Source organism: Myripristis murdjan, chromosome 11, assembly GCF_902150065.1.
Source record: "Myripristis murdjan chromosome 11, fMyrMur1.1, whole genome shotgun sequence".
NCBI lineage: Eukaryota > Metazoa > Chordata > Actinopteri > Holocentriformes > Holocentridae > Myripristis > Myripristis murdjan.
In genome coordinates, this window is record NC_043990.1 from 23926688 (window position 1) to 23946555 (window position 19868).

Consider the following 19868-nt stretch of genomic DNA (forward strand, 5'->3'; position numbering starts at 1 on the left):
GAGAGAGAAACACACACATTACATTACATTACATTACATTACATATTACATTACACACATATGCTGCAAAAAAAGGTAAATTAATCTATTTTTGAAATTATATCTTATAATGTGAAGTTCTCAGTGGGAATGAAATTGATAATGCCTATTGTGCTGTGTTTTTGAATACCTATAGTTGTTAAAAAAAAAAAAAAAGTCTTCCAACAAGTGAAACTGCATTCATATAAAGTGGAAATATGCCATCCAGTTGATCACTTTTTCACTTGTTCTAAGAAAAAAAAAGATTTTATGATTTTGAGACTAAATAACTTGATAAGATGGACATTTTTTGCAGTGTGCGTACAAGCTTTTCAGGTGTGTGTGTGTGTGTGTGTGTGTGTGTGTGTGTGTGTGTCAATCCCAACAGTGCTCCAAGCTCTTAAAGGATTTTTAGGTTTGTAAAGTGGATGCCTCATTATATCCCAGAGCCATGCCAAGGCAAAGGAGAGAGAGAAAAAAACAGGATTATTTTGTTGCTAAATTAGCTCTCATGATTACTGAGTGACTAAGGCCCTGATGATGTTAGAAAGTACCAAAACAACAAGTGTCACCACAGCTTTGAACCGGCCGGAAAGCGAGTACAGGCAGTGCAGCTGGAGATGGAGACCTCTTCACTTTTTCCACTTTGGGGTTTTAGATTTCACACAGCGTCAGATTTTGAGAAGCAAAGACTTCATAGTAATAGAGTTTAATTCGTTTCATTGGCTAAGTTTGCAAATACAAACAATTAGAAGAACAAATTAAAATAAAAGGATAAATATACAAAAATACAGCCAATGTGGCACACTGTATATGATATGATGAATGCATAAATAAAGCAGTAACTGTCCCATTTCATGTAGGCTTCATGCAGCCTTTTGCTCTTTCACCCATTTCCTCCGTGTCTCTGCGCCAAAACCCCATGCTGTCTGGCTGATTAATGTTTGAGCGAAGCCCAATCCTCCCGCTCGGAGGTGAACATCAATACCAAACAGCAGGATGTCAACAACAGCACTCAGACCACCCAACCACACACACTTCATCCACACAGACACACCCACCAACAGGCGCACGCAGTGAATCACCCACCGTACGATGCCGCTTCGTGCACACGCTCCGGGGACATGTGTGTGCACACGGACACAGGCACACACTAACCATGTCGGGGTGACCCACTTCCATGTGGCCAGACTCAAAGTCTTGTTTACTTCGTGGAACCCTCCGAGGTTTTGGAGCCCTCAGAAAGGTCACAACACACTGAGTTTGGAACCCAACCATTTGCGGCATTTGAACCATCCTCAACACATCAAAACACACTCGAGCGTTTTGATGTCACTTTTGAGCCCATAATTCACCCCATGCAGGCCTACTGTACACTGTGTTTACAACTGGAGACAATTTACCCCATACTGATGGTGGTGGTGGTGGTGGCGTGTTGTGTGTGTGTTGTGTGTGTGTCTGAAGTATCTAGGTTCAACTCTAAAGGCCTTGGGAGAATTGGATTCCACCACATCTCTATTTCCCAACATGGGTCCGTGGAATTTTTATGTAACAGCCACATTTCTCCGCTGTTTTCAAAACACTGTGTATGCCCGTGTGTTTGCACGGCTAACCCATTTCGGCGGGAGGCATCAGGCTGTCTCTGCTGTCGATTGCGTAACTCCGATGCACTTAACTCGTGAATACAAACAAATAGAGCAGTGGGACTCGCCAGCCATCAGACCAGGCCAGGGATTATCCTTTAAAGTCTGTTGACCTGACAAGACCCAGGGAAAATCCAAACCTAGTTCTGCACAAAATTCAATAAATTTCCTGGCAGATATTGGGCTTTGAAGTGGTGGAGAGTCTCAGCTCCATAGAGAGGGCTCTATGAGAGTTTGTGCACTGCAAAAAAAACAGCTTAGAGCGATGGTAAACCCAGTTAAAAACGTGGACTTTCTTATCTCCTATATCCATCATCCACCAAGATTTGAGAGTTCCTTAAAGTCAATAACTGTAATAAAATGCAGTGATACAGCAGTAATACATTCCAGCAGGGCTGGGTGGGCATTAGTCCCCCTGCCGTGACTCTGGTAAGGCCAACCAACTGTCTACCAAAACAAACTCAAATAGATGCATATCTCACCAGCATTGCAAACAAATATTTTCATAGAGCTCCCTTGCAAAAAACGTGTAGTTCCATCCTGAGGCGGATCTACAGGTGGGCCTGAATGGGCGTAGGCCCACCCAGATTGACAGCTTGCCCACCCTATCAGATTCAAGACCAAAAAATAACTAACTACATAAATGTTTTAATGTCCTTTTTCCAACGTTTATTTTCTGCTCGTTTACAACCTCTCGGCTCGTTTACCGAGAGGTTTTTTTTTCTTTCATCATATCATTTTATACATGTCTATCTAAAAAAATAAACAAAATGAAATAACAGGCCCATCCAGAATTTTTTAGGCCCACCCATTAGCCATGTTCTGTATCCGCCACTGGTTCCATCTGTCAGACTGAAGTGCTTTGCTAACTATAGAATGGCAGATTGGTAAAAAAAAAAAAAAAAAAAAAAATCCTCTGCAAAATGGTGGATTCATACTGAGGAGCTGCAGCTACTGTTGCTGTTTGTTGAGGCTAATGGAGGGCAACAGGTACAGCTGAAGGGTCAATCAAACATGAACGGGAGGAATAAAAACTGTGATCTGATTGGATCGCTCCACTCTTATGTGTGAGAGAGACCAGTAATGTCCTACTAAACTGATCAGTCGCCTCAGGAGAAATCAACTGATAGACCCCTGACTTCAGATTCATTCCACACCCAAACCATTTTAATGAGAAATTACATATTTTGGTTTCCTATCCCTTTAACATGCCATGCTTGCACTGAGTCTTAGGCATGTTTGAACATGTTACATATAAAAAAAAAAAAAAAAAAATACATTTTTTTAGACTCAAAACTAGAAATAGTGTAAGATGGAAATTGCTGCAATGGACCCTAGGTTTCCTTAAGAATGTGTCAGATGATCCAGTCTAATGTGCTTCTTTCTTCCTGTGCAAGGCATAAAATGAGTTTGTCAGTGTGTGTGTGTGAGTGTGTGGGGCAGTTAATAAATTTCAGTTGCTGGTGAGTGGGTAGAACAGGTGCTTGCTCATGAGTACACCAACAGATTAGGCCTTGCTGACATGCCCGTGTGAAAAGAAGCCCTGGCAGTGGTTCAGCATCTGTTTGCTAATGTGCATTTCAAACAGATCATCCTTAGAGAAATGAACCATAAAAGAGTTCAGGTGGTTAGGAAACGGCTAAGTTGAAGGCCAGGCTGCAGCTGTCACCGGCTCACCACATCCTGAATCCCAGTTACATTTAGAATCAGCTGTACGATCGGTTTAGTGGAGGGCTGCAGGGGCGTAGAGGACACAGGGGGAAGGAGGGACACATCTGTCACTTCTGCAGTCTGTCCGCCTTTGTCCCCCACACTTTATTCCACCTACAAATCAATAGGGTTCATCCACTTACTAAATAGTTCACCCACTGTCATGAGTCGGCTGTCCTGCCTCATCTTTTTTACACCTTTCACAAACATTAAACCCCCTGAAACCAGAGCAAATTCACTTGATTTCTTTAAAAAAAAAAACACAGGGAAAAGGTCAGTTGGCAAATCAAAATATACAGGAATTTTGTAATAAAAAAATAAAAAATAAATAAATAGTGGAAAAGTAGCCAAAAAAAAAAAAAAAAAAAAAAAACCTGACATAGAATACATGGTATATTTAAAATGAACATAGAAGAGAATTACCACAATATTACCCCAATAATTTGTTAAAAAAGAAAGAAAAAAACACAGAAAAATGCAAAAATAAATGATAAAATCCAAAATTCCAAAACATTCCACTGAAAACATGAAAAATAAAAACAAATAAAGTGAATTTTGTTCAGAAGGTGCCCTGCTGCAGTCTCCTGGGTTTCAAAGGGTGATTGTATACATAATAAAACTGACACAAGCCTGTTGATATAATTTTATATAAAAGCATGAGAGTATAAATGAGCAGATTTGGGGCCGTCACTTTGGGCTCTGTGTCCGTCTGGACTGAGGAACAGATAAGAGGTGTGGCCTCTGCTGAAAAAAAGGAAAGAAAGAAAGAAAGAAAAAGGCGGGTAGATAATCAGACAGGGTGAGGCCTTTGCTGTTTCCGATTGGCTAATGGCAGGTTAAGGGTTAATTATGAATACTGTGAAACAAGAAAGGTTCAAATGGTTGGATTTGACAGATGAAAAAAAAAAAAAAAACAGTGTCATCTGCCAGCTTATCAGGAGAACACAGTGGCTCGCCCTGGTTTCAGCAGATAACAGATACAATCTGAGAAATATAAATAAATTTGAAGCGATAAAATCTCTGCCTGCCAGCCCCTTAATCACTACACATGTCTGCCAAACGCTGGAACAAAGCATAAACACTGCTGCAGTGACGGAGAGGTGGTTTGACATTCCATGTGATTTTTTCCCCCGTTGTGCCCAACACGCCTGATGTTGTCTTTGTAAACAAAGGCCTTAGAGAAGCCCTGATTTTGGAAATAGCCTGCACCTTTGACCTATATGTGGATCAGGAGCGTGTATTAGCCTCACGCTGTGGACTGAGGTTCCTGTGTGGGCCCACGGTTTGGATTTTGACCAGCAGTGGACACGCCCCTGAGACACTGCTCCATGTGGGCAGCCTGCCCGTGTGCTGGACGGAGCGCCACCAGCACCAGTGGAGCGGCCAGAACTGCGGAGTCCTGTGTTGTTATGTGGTTCAGCACGTTCAGATAACATATTTAAACCTCTGCTTACCAGATCCATGTTCCCGGCCCTCCTCGGACCTCGTCTCCTGTCAGACTGAGCAGGTTTCCACGTCGCTCTGAAAGCAGATAAGCTGCAAGGTTTGGTTAACCTGTGAGTGGCTGATGGATAGCTGAAAGGGGAGGAGGTGTCAAAGATTATCTAACGCAGTAATGTGCAAACAATTTATGGGCTGTAAAATAAGTCAGACGGCATCAAGGCCAGAGGGGACACGCTATTGGTGGAGCCAGAGTCCGAAGCTGCTGTTCCTCGAACATTTTTTTTGCCTGGTCAGACTCAATGTGTATATTAAGGCTCTGTGGCATAAATGATATCACATGCACACGAGATGACTCACCAGAGTAGATCAAATCTCCGATGCATGGGTGTAGTCATTTTAAAAACTAATAAATAAATTAAGAAAGCCTTTTACATCTTTTCATTCATTCATTTTCAAACCGCTTGTCCGCTTATACAATGGCCTGTACTGGGTGATGCTCAATAAATAAATAAATGAGCAATAAATACAGCAAATGGCATGAATGGATAAATAAATAAATAAATAATAGATGGATAGATACATAAATTTCTCTTGTATGGTGACCTTGGGTGTCTGGAAAAGTGCTTATCCAATAAAAAGTATCATTAATAAACAAAATAACATAAAAAATAAAAACAAATTTTTAATTTTGTTTATTAATAAACCGATGAACTAACAAATAAATGAATAAATAAGTATTTTACAAAATACATTTATTTTACAATAAATAAATGAATGAATGAATAAATAAAAGCAGACAGTCAGTCATAAACTGCACAAGGCTTTCCATATATCCCCAAAAACCACAACAATATCCAGTGAATATTATATTATGCTTGATTATATTCTGTATCACTATATATAATGTAATCAAATAGAAGAGAGTAGAATATGTGTTTATTGTGTGTCTGCTCAGAGGCCTGGTCGAGACCTGATTATTGCACTCCATGCTGTGATTTTCCTTCATATAGAGTGTACAGTGCCCAATAGTAGTTTTACTGAGATTATAGTATTTATCTCTCCTGTGGTGTTTCTATAGGGCCTTAGGTTGACATATGTATTACAGGATTACTGTACTTCTTTGACCTGTGTGACACTAAACTGTACTCGTCATATGCAGGCACAGGTCACATGGAAACCTCGAGACAGCAAAATGATACTTAAGTGTTTTTTAGGTGACAACAAATGGTTTCTTTGACACTGCAGGCTGAGCTGGGGCCTCCCTCCTCCTCAAGGGTTAAAGTCAGGTCTCATGGCTTCAGCACACTGCAAAGAGTGTCCACCTGCACCGGCCTCCTTGCATGAACATAAACATGAATGAATGTTCATGCTTTCTCAAAAGACACACATTGAGATCCTGTGTGCCAGCCGGGGAGATGGAGCACCCATGTCTGTCAATTTCCAGTGCACTTTGACTTGCTTGGGGAATGACAGGATGCTGAAACAAGGCGCAGTAAGGCTGGGCGCTCCACTGGAGACAAGAAAACCACACCTGATCTGCAGAAAACCAGAAAATCAGCCTGCTGTAACATCCGCATTAGGGCACAGTCAAACAATTTGACCTCGTTCTCTTTTTTCCACTTGTTTCAAGTCATCTTAACTTGTTAAAGCTGGATATTTTTTGCAGTGTGCTGCTGTGGAGAGGGGCGGGTCGCAGGGGAGGTTTCCTTCGGCGAGAGCGAGCGAGCGTGTGTGTGCGTGTGTGTGCTTGTGTGTGCGTGTGTGTGTGTGTGTGTGTGTGTGGAGAGAGAGAGAGAGAGAGAGAGAGAGAGAGAGAGAGAGAGAGAGAGAGAGAGAGAAGTCAGCTGGTCGAAAAGTGCAGCGTGAGATCGGTGTGTGCGCGTGTGTTTGTATGTGTGTGAGCGCGAATGTGTGTGTGTGTGTGTGTGTGTGTGTGAGTGAGTGTGTGTGTGTATGTGTGTGTGTGTGCGGACTCCGCTTCGGGGGGACAAGGTGAGGACAACAGCTCGAGTTTTTTGGGAGCCAGTGTGTGTAGAGATCCAGACGAGGACAAGTCGAAGAGCACCGGTGCCGCTGCGTCGCGCGTCCTGGACCCGATATCCCGAGGTGCGTCCAGCCCTTTAATTTATCATCACACCCGCTTTGTTTAATGGTTTGTTTGATGGGGAAAGCCATATGTCTGAGTAGGAAAACACATGGCTGGTGTCATGTTGGTCTATCAGCAGCCTTAGAGGCGACTCATTGCACTAGACAGGGATGTAAAGGTGGGAATAAAAACAACCTAAACTCACTTTATGCATCTTTTCAAATGGAGATTTTAGTGATCTAAATTTTCTTATGAGTACTTCAATGATGATAGTGTTTTAAGCCGGTTAAGTTGCATAAATGAATGCTTTTCCGGAAACATGATTTGTGGTTTATTTTTATTTTTCCCAACACCACCTCATTGTTGCATTTATACTTTGGCATTAAGACATTTCCACTAGCTCTCCGCCACAAGAGCTTCTCCTGGAGGCTCCATCAGTGCTACAAGCCGGGCTCCAATTGACTTCTCCTCTCCAAAGTCTCATCCATCTCTCTACTGTAACTGTACTTTGCTTTTGCTCGGGTGCAGGGCTATGCAAGAATGGTTGCATCAGGCAGAGCCGGCCTTTACTTTGAGTGCGCATGTGTTTTTTTTTTTTTTTTTTCCTTCTTCTTCTATTTGTACTTGTGTGTGTTGGTTGTCTGTCATAAAGGTCCATTAGCTGTTACATAATGCACACTAATCTCTGCACCCTGCTAAACTTCCTTCCTTCCTGCTGTCTAAAGGAGGCTACAGGTCCGTTTAGGATCAGGCAACATTACAGTGCATTACATATGTGAATGGCAGAATTATACTGCTGTGTTTATGGATCAGGTGAAGCACACTGGACAATATCCCATCAGTGCTGGCGAGGTTGTAGTGTTACATTTCTCTCCCTGAATGAGAAAATACAAGCATGTCTTAGTTAAGAGGATAGCCATGCTGCTAGAGGCAGCACTGCCCTACTCCTCAGTGGCAGGAGTTCAGTCCATTTGTAGTTGGAACGGTGTAGGAATGGGTGCGTTACATGCACACAAACACACACTCCCACTCTCACTTGTGACATTATTAAGTTGCTCCCTGCCCCGTTTAATTCTCTAAGATCTCCCTGTATGACCAGTAAAGCTGAATTACTCTCATTCTCTGCAGGCGGAAACACAAATGTCAGCAAATGTCAAGCACTCAGAGCACAGCTTTGCTTTCAGGCTTATTAGCTGCACATACAATCAGGCCCGCTTGCCCTTTTGGCCAGCTCTTTGATTAGTGTGAATGCACAAGGAAGCCTGTGCACGAACATGTAAAATACAAAACCCCACATTGCAGTAAAAAAAAAAAAAAAAGTGCAATGATCAGTTGCATGTAGGCACAAGTGTACACTCTTGCACACACATTCTCAGTCATCAGAGGGACCTAAAGATAGCAGAGCCCCAGTGGAAACGGTAATTAGAGGGGTGAAAAGAGAGGGGGAGGGACAATGAGGGGAGAGGGAGAATAGAGGAGGAGGAGGAGAGATATTGTTTGAACCATCTGATATCTGTTATATAATGAGCTGTACAATGGAGACATGCTGAGAGAGAAAGTGTAGAGAAACCAACAGTGCTGAAGAGTGAGAGGGGCTATTTAGTGAGAGAGGAACACCGAGAGTTCAGCATGTGTGTGTGTGTGTGTCTGTGTGTGTATCTGTTAGAAGAAGCCCACTAATGTCTATAGTAAATCTTTTGGCAATGCGACAGTGTGCATGGTGCTGATTTGTGTCACTTATAAGTTATTCGAGTTCACATTCAGTCTGCTGAGCCTTTTATAGGAAGTGGTATCAGCTGTAGCACCGTATCTCCCTGAGGTATGCACTGCAAAAATAACCCTTTCAGCGAGTCATTAAGTCCAGCGTTGCATCTTAAAAATGTGAAAAACCTGCGACCATGTGGTGAGATATCTCCACCTGTGTGTTCCAGCAAGGAGGTCATGTTTTTGTTATCTCAAAAACCTCGGAATGAATTTCCAGGAAATTTTGGTGGACAGATAGGAGCTCAGCCAAAGAATGACTGGTTTTATTTGCGATCTGGATCTTTAGTTTCTTAGACTGTTATTGTTTTTTTTTTTTGTTTTTTTTTAAGCCAAAACTGTGAAACTTCCAGAGTCAGTGGCTTGATTCCAGACTCTAAAGATGTGTTGACAGGAATGAGGTTGTAACAGCGCGTTGTTGAATTGTTGAACACTGACAAAGAGTTTTTGTTGACGTCTTTCAAGAAAAATGCGAATTTACGACTCAGGATGGGTATTCATCAAGCTGTGTGTACGTCCTCTAAGGTTGTGCGGTCAAAATAATTTATAACTGAACACAAAATACAAGACGGTGTTGGAGGCCTTCCCCCCGCGCACTCAAAGCAGATAATGCTGCACAATGCAGTGGAAAGAGCTGACTCCTATTTTAAGTCCCTTCAGAGAGGGTGCACCCTGACAGAGCATGTTGACTCGCTCTCTCCGCCCCCCCCACCCCCATCCCATTTGTCTGCAGGTGGTGAGCGGTCATGTGTTGCTAGCTTAGAGAGGGTTTCTTATTTAGTCTTAAGCCCGAGGCTTTGTTTGGGAACTGACTTGTGTGTGTGTGTCTTATACAATGGCTGTGTTTACCTTGGATTCACTGCGTGTGCACATGTTCATCCGTGCATGCACATTCATTCGCACACGCAGCCTTTGTTTTCTCGTTCAGCGAGAGGGCTTTAAGTGATTTATTTTTTTTAGGCATGTCAGATTAGATACCAGTTCCCTCAGAACTGCAGTGTGGTATTTCACACAGGCAAGCGCCACGCTCGCTCGGACCGCTCAGTCTATCCTGTGTATTGTCACCGTAATTTCCTCTCTCTTCCTTATTTGTTCCATCTATTCTGTGAGTTGTCTTTTTTTTTTCTTTCGTCCCCTTTGCTCAGTCTGTTTTGTGCGTTGTTTCCTTCCTGTGCAGGGCTCTGGTGAGACCAGTGGATGTGATTCCCCGCAGAGGGAACATTGAAAGAACACCATGGCCTTAGCGGGTTGCCCTGACTACTTCCTATGCCACCCCAACTACCAGGTAAATACCCTGTGTGTTGTGTGTGTGTGTGTGTGTGTGTGTGTGTGCTTCTCAGTTGAGGGATTTAGCATTTCACTCAGGAACCTGTGACTTAAATGTTACAGTTACTAGTGTAATAGTAAGTCACTGCTTTCGTTATTAGGCCTGGGTGATGGTCAATATTAGTTGACATATTCAAAAATATATCCCAATACCATCTCCCATTCATGCACACTGAGCTACCATAGATAAGGAAGGGCAGAAAACTTCACTTTCTCTGTAAAAATATCCCCACTTATGTGATAATGTGCATCAAAGCACAGGCAAACAACAGTGGCACTGCTATCAATTAGTATAAGTGAAGTAATTATACTACTTTTGAAATGGGTGAGAAGTATTGCAATGCTTTTTTTTCAGCACTTGGTGTTGCATGGTGTGTGTGTGTGTGTGTTACCGCTTGCTCCACAGTGAGTGACTCCTGGCCTCGCTCGGTGAAATGTGGTGTCTTCGCCACAAAACAAAACCCACTTCCAATCCGCTGTTCAGCTCCTACAGAATGAGGCCTTTGTTTCTCCGCTCGCATTCTCCCCTCTCCGACCCACCAATAACCTAAAGAATTTGGCATCGCCGGGGTCTATAAATAGAGCGCAAAAACAAACAACAACAATAAGGTCTGGGCTTTGTTTGTGCGACGGGGCTGAAAGTGTGGGATTGTCGGCGTGTGACGTCCCGACAGAGGCTGGTGGGGCGCTAAGTGACGAAGACTCAGCTGCCTTATTCCTCTTAGCGGAGGGACAAGAATGCAGCGCCTGCCAGCCCTGACCCTGGGCCTGCTGAGCCCCCGTTGAGCTGACATTAAGTTGGATTGGTTCGAGTTAGGCTTCAGGACGGGGTTTTGCTCCAGTAAGACGTCGCTGAATGGTGAATTGGACCCGCATCGAAAACATTCCTCCACCCTGAACCCTGAAAAAGAAAGGAAAAAAAGGAGTTTGATAGTTAGAGGAGAAGTGGGATACAGCCATGCACTGTATGCGTGTGTGTGTGCGTTATATAAAGCTGGCCGGTTGACATGACACAGCACACGCACACACACACACACACATGCTCACACTTCATGGCATCTCTCTGTGGGCACTGACTGTAGGTTTAGTGTGTACAGATAAGGAGCTAATGAGCTCTCTTTTCTGCATACTTACATAACGCTATACATAACGCTGGACATGTTTGGGAATCTGGGCAGTCTTCCAGAGCTGTCTCACAACAGGAGAAGTGTATGTGCATGTGTGTGTGTGTGTGTGTGTATGTGTGTGTCTAAGCGAGACCTTTGGATCTGAGCCAGAGATGTCTCAGAGGAAGCAGTCAGCAAACTCTCCCTTTCTTTCTCTCTTGCTCCCTCTCCCCTGTATGGATGCATGCATGTATATGTGTGTGCGTGTGTGTGTGTGCGTGTGTGTGTGTATGCACTGCATAGCACCAAACCACAGCCCAGATACTAGAGGCTCACTAAAGTTCTGACTTGAACCGGTCCAAAGGGTGGAAAGGACGGAAAAGGTGATCCGTTCTCCTGCATTGAACAATAACAGCAGGGCCTGTGGACTACTGGCCCTTTGTTGTTTATGTTCTCCAAGGTCAGAGGTCGGCGGCTGTAAGCAGTGGTTGCCACGGCGATGGGCACGCTCAGTCTCGTGCTTGTGCTTTCGAGGAAGCAAAGCCTTGGGCGCTCAGAGTAAAAGCGTGCTGAAACTCCTCGATTGGGATGTCCCGGGATAAATTTATCCTGGGAGGTTATTATGGGATGTTTACAGTAAGGTTATAATGGGGAAGGTCGACATGAGTGTTGACTGTTTTTACTGCTGTTACTAATGTTACAAGTGTCCTTGATAGGGGAAGGGATTTGCCTAAGCTATATTGTGCAGCCACTGATGTCCCTTAGGCCTGTCCTGCTTGCAGTCTAGAAGGACTTTTTCCCAAGCCACAGGACTGAAAATAGAAAAATAGATACATCGATAGAGCCGTGGTGTCCACACATTATGAGTAAAAGCCTGGTATCACCAAATGGCATATAAATAGCATGCCACTTAGTAGTTTCATTTTGTGCTATCACTATGCATGTCTTGCTTTTCACATTGTTACTTAACACCATTTAGCCCCTGTAGACTTCCATTGTGAAGCAACGGTGTGTCCAGATGATAGTATAAAGAACGACAAAGTCCACGTAAGGGTGTGGTCGGGATGGAAATGAGACTGGAGTTTGATTCCCCTGTGGAGTGAGACCAGTGCTCATTTTCTGTGACGACTACGTTTCTGTAACCCAAACCGTGACCTTTTTCTAACCGTAACCACGTAGTTTTGGCGGCTAAAGCTAACCAAAGTGTGACGTTGAAAAGCGTGACATTAAAACGACACGCCATCTCTCGTCAGTGGAAGTCCATGGAGACTAAGCAGTGTTAAATGACAACGTGAAAAGCAAAAAAAAATGTGTAGCGGTAATCCATGAAACTGTGCCTTAAAAGCAGCGAGCCACTTATACACCGTCCCATGGTATCATGTTGCGAGTAACAGAAAAAAAATTCAATTCCTGAACACACTGGATCAACCCCTGCTTTCGTTTATTTACTTGGAAGACGGTTTTATGACTGTTATGTGGACAGAAAAATAAATTAATGCAGATGGTATCCTGTCTGTGTTTGCAGGAATCTACTTTTCTTTCTACAGATTTGAAACTTCAGGGAGAGTCATTTCCTGAGCCCAACAGAGACCACAGTGCTGTGCATGTTGGCTTGTGTCTTTCTCCTATATGATGAGTAAGACATACTATATATCACAGGCAGTTTAGTGGGTAAGTTGTCTTGCTGTTCAGCCCTGGCTGAGGCCTGCAGACTGGAGTCTTCTCTGTCAGCCCACAGGCACTGCAGCCAAGTTGCCTTCCTTGGAAAGCCTTTGGCTGCTTCTTCTCAAAGCTATAAATCTTACTCTGGGCATTTATGGATGTTTTCGGAGCGCTGGGGGGAGCTGCGAGTGTGTGTGTATGTGCATGCATGCGCGACGGGACCTCTGGCCACGAGTAGTTCCTGGAATCGTTGCTTCCGCGTTCTTCTTTTTCCTGGAAAAGTGCAGATTGAAAATTTGTTTGGCTTTTTTCCCTCCCTCTCTCTCTCTCCTCTGCAATGCTCTTGCCTCGAGGCTGCTTCAAATTAGACAATGTGTGAGGAACTTGGCTGAGGGTGCGAGTGTGCGTGTGTATCCAGGTGTGTGTGTGTGTGTGTGTGTGTGTGCCTGAGCATGTATCTGTTTTTTTTAGCTCATGAAGGAAGTTCTGATGCAAATCCTGCATTTGAGAGTTTTAGGTGAGAAATGCATGTGTGTGTGTGTGCACGTGTGTGTGAGTGCGTGTGTGTGCGAGTGTGTGTGTGAGAGGGAGAGAGAGAAAGTCAAAGGGCATGGGGTTACAAAGTCATGGTGTTACAGGGTCAAAGTGTCACTGGTGTTTGAACTTGAGGCTCGATGTTCCTCGAAAGCAGAGACGCAGCCTCAAAGCTACTTGTTCGCCCCAAACTTTTTCCTCAGTAAATTGCTGTTAGATTCACGACATGCTCTCATGATATTACTTTTTGTGTGTGTTTTTTTATTTTTTTCTACTTTTGCATAGGAAACCATGGACCGGGCTTCCTCTCACAGGCCTGAAGAGCTAATTGTCCCGGGTTTTCAGCGCTCGGCCAATCAAAACTCTCCACATCACCATGGTAACTCTCTTCTTCCTCTGCTCTTCCTTTCCTCCTCTTCTCCTCTTCCCTCTTCTCCCCTGCTCTCCTCTCCTCCTCTCTCCTCTTCCTCTTCTTTCGTCTCCTCTTCCTCTCCTCAGTGCCAGATCTAAATAGACAGGAATTTACTGCCTTGAAATTTGCTGGCACACTTAAAGTACTTCCTCTCTTCCTAGAAATCCCTCCCCGGCCCTCTTCTCTATCTCTTTCTCCCACATTGTCTCCCTCCCTCTGCTGGTTCTGCTTTCCAGATGGAGAGGTTATAGACAAGATTTTTTTTTTTTTTTCCCTTTTTACATTGCTCAGCGCTTTTCTGCCCCAACTCCCCCTACCTCTTCCCTCCCCCCCCTCAGCCCCTCAGTCAGTATATTCTCAGAAAGCCCCTTGGTCATCAGGGAAAATCCTGGGAATCCTTTTGGAAACTGTCCGGTCGGAGAGGCTTTAAATCCTCCTGACCTCCTTTTCTTCCTCGGGGTGGGGGTGGCGGGTTGTCTGCCCGCGCGGTGTCTGGTGGTCATGCTCGTGTGAGAGTATTGTAAATATAGCCTCACCTGAAGACGATGGTTTATATAGGCCTGTAGGTCATGCAGTGCCACAGGGGAGTTTGCTTTACAGTAAGTAGGCCATAGGTCTCCAGGGCAGGGGTGGAGTTAGGAGAGGTATGCTGGTTCATGCACTAAAATAGGCAGCAGCTCCGCAGAGGATGCAGGTCTGACCGAGAGATATTTTATCCTGGTCCATGCCACCATGAAGCCCTGATTGATCACTGTACTGAATGTGATATCAGCTCTCTGGCTCATTAGTTGATCAGCTTATCCCTTATATGGAGAAGAGGGAGCCGAAATGGAAGTTAAATAATACAGGTTAGCTAGAGGCTCGGTGGCCGGCACAATTTATCTTAATCTCGCCAGCGCTTGCTAGGTTCCTGATCACTATCTGCTGGTCATGCCGTTGTAAGCATACACCTGATTTGGCTGCTATCTCACCACTGAAAGGACCTTATCAGTCATAATCACCCCCACAAGTAGGGGTTAGTGGGTCCCAGCTGCACCTTCTAGTGGGTCAGAAAGCTGTTATCATCTATTATTCTTGTCAGTCTGTCTTATCCAGTCAAATGAGACCCTCGAGCCAGATGTACTGTGACACAGTATGAAGCCAAAATCAGTTGCAGAAGCAGGTGGTTGGGATCCTAACTAGAGTGCAGATCAGGCTGCATGTTTTTGTCAGAACCCGACCCGAGCCAGAGAGAATAGTAACTGAGCCCCACCCGAACCCGACAGACAGACAACGGCAACCCAACCTGCACCCGAGCATAATTTCTACATTTTAGTCTGAAGCTGGCCTGACCGGATCGCCCCCTGGATCCCTCCTAACCTTAACCAAACTCTCCAGAGTGCAATTTTTTTGTCAGTGTCCTTACATTTCTGGTTGTATTATGTTGTTTGGTGGTGTGTTTACATGTCCATGGATAACTAAATGGAAATTATGTGATATTTAGATATTTCCAGCATCTACAATGCGAGTTTGACAGCAGAAATGTTTTCTTCAATCTAAATCATCTACAGTCAACACACGGTTTAGGCTAAAATCCTTCAGAATCAAAAAAACAAAACAATGGCTTCTCTCTGGGCTCACATTTTGCACTGAAATTCAACAACCACACCGGGAGAAATCCAGTGTAAAAGAGGCAGAGTTACACATTTCTCTAGAATAATATTACATTTCTTCATATTTTATTAAAGAGATAATGCCCAATAAAGAACAGATGATTTGTAGGAATTTATTTTTGCTTAAAATTTAACAGTGCTAAATTTCTTCATTATGACTGGTGCCTATAGTAGGTGTTATTATCATTGTTCCATGCCTAGGACTAGTGTAACCTTCCCTGATGACATGTATAATAAACCCACTGATGGGTGCTGTGAGGTGGCAGCCGGTGTCAAAGTCATCCGGCTACTGTTTCACTCTGACTCAGCACTACAGAAACATCACATCAACCTCAGTGACAGGCTCTCTGTATATTTAGACCCTGCCTGGCTCAGGTTACCTGCCCTGCCCTTCCCGTAGTCCTGTTTTTTTGTTTTTTATGACCTGATGACATGTGTTTGATACTTACCATGGTGTTTGCTGCATGTACAAGTTCTGGATTGCTACCGTTTTTTAAAATCTATCCAGGGAAAGTCAGCTGAGTGTGCATGCTCTTCTCCAGTGTTGCCAGGCTTCACATTCACTTAAACACATTCACACCTGGGAGCTGACAGTAAGAGGGGGGTTTACATGCGTTGTTGCGGAGGGAGAAGAAAGCAATACTCATTCACTTTTCCCAACCCACATTTACCCAGCCAGTCTGGGGATTGAAACTGGAAACCTTCGAGGCACAAGCCCTCACTTCACTTCATTTCACTTCACTTCACATCACTTCACTTCACTTCACTTCATCGTCCAAAAGCAAAATCCTGCTTGCAGCAAGGCACAGTGAAATCGCAATGCAGACACCATTACCCCATGCTACATATCGCAGTTTGTATCTACTGCATTTTGTAAGCTGAAGCTTTGGCCCTCTTCTCTAACCATCCAGGCTACTGTTGACGATTAAAGGTTGTAGTGGCCAAGGCAGGGGCGTCGTAGTGGGGGGAAAAGCGGGACTGATTACCCAGGGCCACAATGGGGGAGGGGGCCCTTGAAAGGCCAGAAATAAAAAGGTTTGCCTATTGGCCGGCTATACAAGGGCCCAATAAGATTTCTTTTCATGGGGCTCAAAATCCCTGGCGGCACCCCTGGGCCAAGGAGGGATTCGGGCTCCTTCTGTGTTTTCTGGGATCTTGCAGGAATTAATTCAACTGGCTATTGTAGGTATTGCTGTTAAATACCAGAGCAGCTGAGCGTCTACACAAAATATTGTTAGTAGAGGAGTGGATAAAGAGGATATTTTCCTGGTGCTGCTCTGGCTTCCGTGCCTCAGGCCATTGGCTCAGAGGTGGCCAAGTCAGGAGTTGGAGGAGCAGGAAGAATGCCGAGGCTACCATCATTATCCTTCTAAAGCTGCACTGGGCAAGAGTTTGAAGTAAAAAAATCTTATCCTTGTCAGTCAAAATATCATGAGGCTACAACAGAGAAGAGCATCCCAACCCCTCCCAGGGCTGTCAGCCCCCCCCCCCCCCCCCCCCCCCCCCCCCCCCCCCACCCCCCCCACCCCCCCCCCCACCCCCACCAGACATAACAAAAATCTCAGACTCAAATCCCATGAATAAGCAGTGACCATTGAGCAGTTGATCCAGATAAAGCTGAACCTCCTTCAAAAATCTTCAAAACAGTTACCTCTGCTGCCATTTGGGGACACCAATGGACAAACAAAAGCTGTCTCTACAGTACATGCCCATTTCTCTTTCAATCTCCCATACTTAATCATGTTCACATTATTTTCTCTCTCTCTCTTTAATAATTAATTCTTTTCTTATTTTTCTCACATTTTGCCATTGTTCCAACATCATCTCCTATTATTATTTTTACTGTCTCCCACCACTGAAGATTGCGGAAGTAGCTATGGATTGGTCTCCATCCGACACATACAATTTCTGAGCTTCTGCTTGGCTGTTTTGGTTGAAACTTAGGGAAGTGATGGATTTTTGACAATAAAATTGATTGGCTCGCCACAGCGCCACCACCAGGCCAACAGCATCCTAAGCTTCACACCCAATTGACCCTGCTGAGTCAAATTTCATTAACCTTTGGGGAATGATGAGTTTTTACACTGATACCCAGCATCTAGAAAATGAAACTGGTTGGTCCACCATGGTACCACAACCCAGTCAAAAAGTCCCCAAGTTTCAAGTGTCTCTGACATCTTCATATCAAAAACAAACAAACTTAAAAAATCAACAACAACAACAACAACAACAAAAAACAGTTACATCCAGGACTACTTACATCAGTCCCATTCCTCCTCTTTCATGGTTGTCTGTTTGTTCTGCTCTACTGTTCTTTCAGCATCCTCAACGTCCCACAGGGATGACATTGACGGTTTCACTCAGTGTGTAACTGGCTAAATCGGGTTCTGTGAGAAGAGTGCTGTCCCCACCAAAAAGGTCCACTGCTTCTTCAGCAAGTTTTGGATCAACAGGGACATCTAAGCCCTGTTGAACAGGAAGAAGTGGACAGGGGGCACTGAAGATACCAAGAAAGAAATCTATAGGAGCTGAGGAGAGAGTTGAGGAGAGCTAAAGTCTGCCACAAGAACAGGATTGAGAGGAAGCTGCAGTAGAGCAATCTGAAAGGAGGGGCTCACAAGTTAAATCAGTTTTACAACAGGTTTTAGTCACCGACTCAGGCTGAACCTCCCTCCTCCTCCTCTAATGTCTCCATTGACACCTTGGCTACCCCCTCCTCTGCATGACTCCCTGTGGCAGCGCAAGACTGGGCATCTTTTTGACGTCTCCCTGAGGCAGAAAAACATGCCCAAAATCTGGAAGACATCCTGCATAGTCCTTGTGCCCATGAGGGGACATCCCAGTGCTCTCACTGACTTCAGACTTGTGGGTTTAACGTCATGTCATGAAAACTTTTAAGAGGCTGGCTCTACAGCGCCTCAGGCCCCTAGTGCACAACAGCTTGGATCCACTGCAGTTTGCATACAAGGCTGACCATTCCATCATCTACCTGTTTCACAGAGATTACACACACCTGAGAAACCACAAAGCACTGTGTGGATCATGTTGGTTGACTTCTCCAGTGTTTTAAACACCATCTAGCTACTTCCGGTGCAACAAGACGCACCCGGCTCTTTTCACCATAATGCAGGAGGAAGTGGAGATCATGGACACCTTCAAGTTTCTAGGGGTACAACTCAACCAAAAACTGGACTGGTGGGACAACTGTAAAGGACAGAGTAGACTGTTCTTCCTGCGGAGGCTCAGATCCTTTAATGTGTTCACTAGGCCTCTATAGATGTTCTACTAGGCTGTAGTGTCCAGTGCTATCTTCTCTGCTGCGGTGTGTATGGGGAAGGTGGCATTGGGACTTGTGGTGCCAACAGACAGGCCAAGCTGGTGAGGAATGCCCGCTCTGTGGTTGAGATGGAACTGGACAGTGTGGAGGCAGTGATGGAGAAGAGGATGAGATGGAAGCTGAAAGCTGTCATGGACAACCCCTCGCATCCTCTATATGCTGAGCTGAAGTGGCTCAGGCGTATGCTTAGCCACAGACTCATCCAGCCATGGGCCTCATAGTGCCTAAGGGGCTCTTTCATGTCATCAGCTTTCTCCTCAACACCACAGCACCCAGTGCCTCCTACTTCCACTGACTGAGACTCACATCCATACACAACACAAAGTTGAACTCTCACCACCACAGATATTAATCATGTACATCCAAACAGATATTGCATGTGTGGATGTACAGTATGTATATTTTATAAACGGCAAATACAAACAGAGTCCCCATCTTCTGTGCTGCATAAAGGTGAGGGGGTGTTTCCATTAGGCTAGACAAGTACTGAGCATCAGGGACTCACATCAACTCTGATCCCGAGTTGTAGCTTGCAGTGCTTCAGAACCAGGACTTACACATGTTAAGATAACCTCTGTGTGGCTATGGCCACAGCTTGTTGGGCTTATGCATACAGTGCACACAGATGTTTTGTCTTGTCTTGTCTATGGTTCTTCCCAACTGTTTCGCCCCATGTCTCAGTCATGAAGACGGGAATCACATGACCCAGTGTCCCAGACTGTCCCCTTTTGTGTGTGTGTGTGTGTGTGTGTGTGTGTGTGTGTGTGTGTGTGTGTGTGTGTGTGTGTGTCTCGTTTACCTCTCTGTGATCTGAGATCAGACAGTCTGACTCTTGCTGTGCTTGGTATGGCATTGGCTTCCCCCTTGCAGTTTCTAAATTCATGTTCAGTTTGTGTGGGTGTACATGTGCATTTTTTAAAGAGTTAATTTATGTCCTTTATTTATGTGTGTAATTGCCTGCATGTGCTCATCACCACATAGCCTCTATGATGTTCTAAGCTATCTCTGGTGTGTGTGTGTGTGTGTGTGTGTGCATTTTTGCCCTACTTTTTCCTGGTCATTTGGCCACCACGTACCACGTACAGGCTGGTGAGCGTTCCCCGAGTGCGGTAGTTTCTCTGTGCAGGAATGTCAGGAATTCTGTGTGTGGTGTTGGGGTGGGACACACTCAGGACCAA

The 19868-nt window shown here is 44.6% G+C and overlaps 1 protein-coding gene across 1 annotated transcript in view; it reads left to right on the plus strand.

Moving 5' to 3' along the window:
- Positions 1-6761: 6761 nt before the first annotated feature.
- LOC115367629 (growth factor receptor-bound protein 10-like) overlaps positions 6762-19868 on the plus strand; it is a 43514-nt gene continuing 30407 nt past the window's right edge. The window contains exons 1-3 of the mRNA XM_030063469.1: positions 6762-6920; positions 9839-9946; positions 13575-13668. Coding sequence (XP_029919329.1) covers positions 9896-9946; positions 13575-13668 — 145 coding nt within the window. The 5' untranslated portion in view covers positions 6762-6920; positions 9839-9895. The remainder of the gene's footprint in view (positions 6921-9838; positions 9947-13574; positions 13669-19868) is intronic.